The following is a 3,636-nucleotide window of genomic DNA, read 5'->3' on the forward strand; positions in this document are numbered from 1 at the left end:
CGGTGATGTTTCGAGACGTTCGTCGGGAAGTGGTGCGGGGGGGAAGTGGTGCGGGGGCGAGGCGGTGGCGGGGACCCCCGGGGGTCGGGGCGCGAGCAGGGGGGGGCAGTCGATAGGGGGGCGGGGCGGAACTCGCGCTTATTTGCGAGGAACTGCCTCCCGGGCCAAAGCGGGCGGCGGACCGAGTTCCCGGCCGTTTTCGCCGGAAATTTCGCACGCGGCCGCCCGGGTGGGTCGGGAGCGGGGTGGCGGGGAGCGGGGCGTCTACGCACCGGGGTCGTGGTCGTGCTCGTCGCCTTCAGCGCTCTCCTCCCAACCTCGGAGCCAAAGCACGTAATGCAAATTGGCTGGCCGGGGGTAATCGCGACATCCGCTCGCGCGCAATCGCCCCTCGGCGTCGGAGCGCGACCCCAGGCCCGTCGGCGAGGCCCCGCACGAGCCCCGCCGGCGGGAGGGACTGCTCGTAGTCTGCCCCGCACCGCGACGGTGCGCGCCTACGGCGCGCGAGCCAGAATTCGACCCGGTCTGCTCCCGCCGGGCGGACTCCCCCACCCCCTCCGCCGCCGGCGACCCCGTCCTCGGCGAGCCCGCACCGAGCCTGCCCCACGCGTGGACCGTCGCCCTCGAAAGGCCACCACCCGGCGCGCGGTACCACGGGCCGCCGACCTAGTCCCACGTTAAAGCACCCATAATAATAATAATAATACCGGGGGCCCGCCGCCACCCCCGGCCAGAACTTGAATAGCCGAAATTAAAAGATTTATCAAGCGCGCGGCCGAATGCTCGCGATGGCAGAGCCTCTCATCCCCTAGACGCCGGCTGCCGCAAACGCATGGCGACCGCGCCGGAGAAGCGGCTCTGGGAGCAGGGCTCCGTCGTCTGGGCGAAGATCGCCGGGCGGCCGTGGTGGCCGTGCGTCGTCTTTTCGTCCTGGGAGGTCCGCAGCCGGCGTCCGCGGCGCGGCGCGCGCCGCCCGTGCGCGGCAAACATGCACGGCGAACCGCCCGCGCAGGTCCTCGAGGAGTGGGACCTGCCCATCGACCTCGAGAACCGGCCGCCCGTCGGCCCCGAGCAGGCGCGCGGCCGCGCCGCCGCCGCGGCCGCGCGCGCCGACGCCGCCGCGCCTTCGCAGGTCGTGGGCTGCTTCCTCGTCAACTACACCCTGCAGGTCTTCGACGAGCGGGGCCCGAGCATCCGGGGCTGGGACCAGGTCGCGGCGCAGGACGTGCTCGACGAGCTCCGGCTCGACCCGATCTCCCGGGGCCTCCGGCGCGCCGTCGACGACGCGCGCCAGCTCATCTCGCTGCACGCGGGCGGCGAGCTCGACGCGGCGCCCGGCGAGGCGGCCCTCGCCGACGCCCGCGACTGGGTCGACTGCCTCGCGAGCCTCGAGTCCGCGTCGACGAAGCACGGCGACGACGTCCGCGGCGTCGTCGCGCGCGCGGCGGCGCTCGCGCGCGACGCGGGCGAGCCCGCGGCGCTGGAGCGGATCCTCGCCTGCCTGCGGCCCGACTTCGACGCGGGCGTGTGCCGCCTCGAGGCGCTGAGCCTGGTGGAGGACGAGACGGGCGACGACTACCTCGGCGCCGCGTCGCGCGCGTACCTCGCGGGCCGCCGCGCGGCGGCCGCGGACGCGCCGCCGCCGGCGCCGGCGGTTTTCGACGGCGCCGAGAGCGACGGCGACGACGACGGCGCGCGCGCGTCGCTCCGGGACATCCTGGCGGACCCGCGGACGAAGCTGTCGCCGGGCCCGCTGTCCTTGGACCTCGCGGGCGACGGCGTCGCGCGCGCGGCGCTCACGGCCGACGGCCGCATCGCCTTCCGCGGCGCCTTCTTCGACGACGTCGACGCCTTCGTCTCCGCCGCGCGCGCGTCCGGCGGCCGCCGCGCGCCGCGCGCGACGCAGGCGGGCCGGAAGACGTGGGACCGCGTCATCCACGCGCCGTCGGGCAAGCCGCTGAGCTTCTTCCTCCCGCGCAAGCGGCCCCGGAAGCCGCCGCTCGTCGTACCGGCGAAGAAGGCCCGGGGGCCGTTGCCGCCGCACCCGCTCGGCGGCGAGGGCGAGCCGCCCGCGCGGATCCGGGGCAAGATGACGGCGTGCTACGCGGGCTACACCTACTGCGGCAACTCCTGGTGGACGCGCGACGACGTCGCCGCGAACCGGGGCGCCCACCCGCCGCGGAAGCGCGACCGGCCCCCCGCGGCGCCGCCGCGGCCCGGATCGCCGCCGCCGCCGCCGGCGGACGACGACGACGACGACGAGACGCCGCTGAGCGAGTACTGGCTCGCGCCCGGCGGCGGCGGCGACGCGGCGGGCCGCGCGGCCATGCTCAACGTCTGGGACGACGGCTACTTCACGGACAGCCCCGCCGCGGACGGCGCGTTCGCGGACGACGCGCCGTCGAGCGACGACGACGAGCCGCGACGGCGGCGCGGGCCACCGGCGGCGGCGCCAGTGCGCGCGGCGCGACGCGTCGTTGCGCGTGTCCCAGCTCCTCGAGGGCCTGTCGCAGAACCGCCTCGACCCCCACGCGCTCGTGACCTGCGAGGACTACGAGGCCGGCGCGCCGCCCGCGGCGGCCGCGGCGGCCGACGACGACGACGCGGACGACGCGCAGCCCTTCGGCCTCGCCGTGCACCCGGACGTGGCCTTCCTCTGCGACGTCCACGCCCACCTCGCCGACGCGGAGATCATCGGGCTGCTCGGCGGGCGCTGGGACCCGGAGAAGCGCATGATGCACGTCCAGGCGCCGTTCCCGTGCCGCGCGGTCGCGCGCGACGACGACGGCGCGACGGACGTGGAGATGGACCCCGTGTCCGAGCTCGTCGTCCGCGACGTCATCAAGACGCACGCCATGGACGTCGTCGGCTGGTACCACAGCCACCCGCGCTTCGTCGCCGAGCCGTCGGTGACGGACATCGAGAACCAGCGGTCCTACCAGTCCCTCTTCCACGACGAGGCCCTGGGCCTCGCGCCCTTCATCGGCCTCATCGTGGGCACCTACGACACGAACGCGCCGGGGCCCAACTCCGTCTTCCGCTACTTCCACGTCGCGCCGCCCGGCGGCGTCGGGCCGCCGGACGACGCCGGCGCGCCCGCGCGCGAGACGCGGCGGTCCGCGGCGGCGGCGAGCGGCGACGCGCCCCAGCCCATGATCCCCCGGGCCCTCAAGGCGACGGTGCGGTCCTACAAGCGCGGCCTCCGCGACGCCGCGCGCGCGGCGAGGCGCGAGGGCCGGCCGCCGCCGCCGGAGCCCGCGCCGGGCGCGTCCCAGGTGCCCTTCGGCTTCCTCCTCAACGGCCACCCGCTCGGCTGCGCCTGCTGCGCGCCCGCGCCCGCGCCCAAGGCCGCGGCGCCGCCGGAGGAGCCGGCCGACGCGGCCGACGCGGAGGCGCCGGCGGCGCCCGCGGTCCTCGCGGCGCCGGCGGCGCCCGTCGCGCCCGTCCCGGCGCCCGTCGCGCCCGTCCCGGCGCCCGTCGCTCCCGTCGCGCCCGTCGCGCCGGCCGCGCGCGTCGAGCCGGCCGCGCGCGTCGCGCCGGCCGCGCCCGTCCCGGCGCCCGTCGCGCTGGCCCCGGCGCCCGCGCCCGTCGCGCCGGCGGCGCCCGTGCCCATCGCGCCGGCGCCCGTGCCCATCG

General features: G+C 77.3%; 1 protein-coding gene across 1 annotated transcript in view; it reads left to right on the forward strand.

Moving 5' to 3' along the window:
- Positions 1 to 832: 832 nt before the first annotated feature.
- AURANDRAFT_66499 (hypothetical protein) overlaps positions 833 to 3,636 on the forward strand; it is a gene marked incomplete at both ends in the record, with an annotated part of 10,921 nt that continues 8,117 nt past the window's right edge. Inside the window, 3 exons of the mRNA XM_009041689.1 lie at positions 833 to 937; positions 1,013 to 2,455; positions 2,493 to 3,626. Coding sequence (XP_009039937.1) covers positions 833 to 937; positions 1,013 to 2,455; positions 2,493 to 3,626 — 2,682 coding nt within the window. The remainder of the gene's footprint in view (positions 938 to 1,012; positions 2,456 to 2,492; positions 3,627 to 3,636) is intronic.

This window comes from Aureococcus anophagefferens, assembly GCF_000186865.1.
Source record: "Aureococcus anophagefferens unplaced genomic scaffold AURANscaffold_23, whole genome shotgun sequence".
Lineage (NCBI taxonomy): Eukaryota > Pelagophyceae > Pelagomonadales > Pelagomonadaceae > Aureococcus > Aureococcus anophagefferens.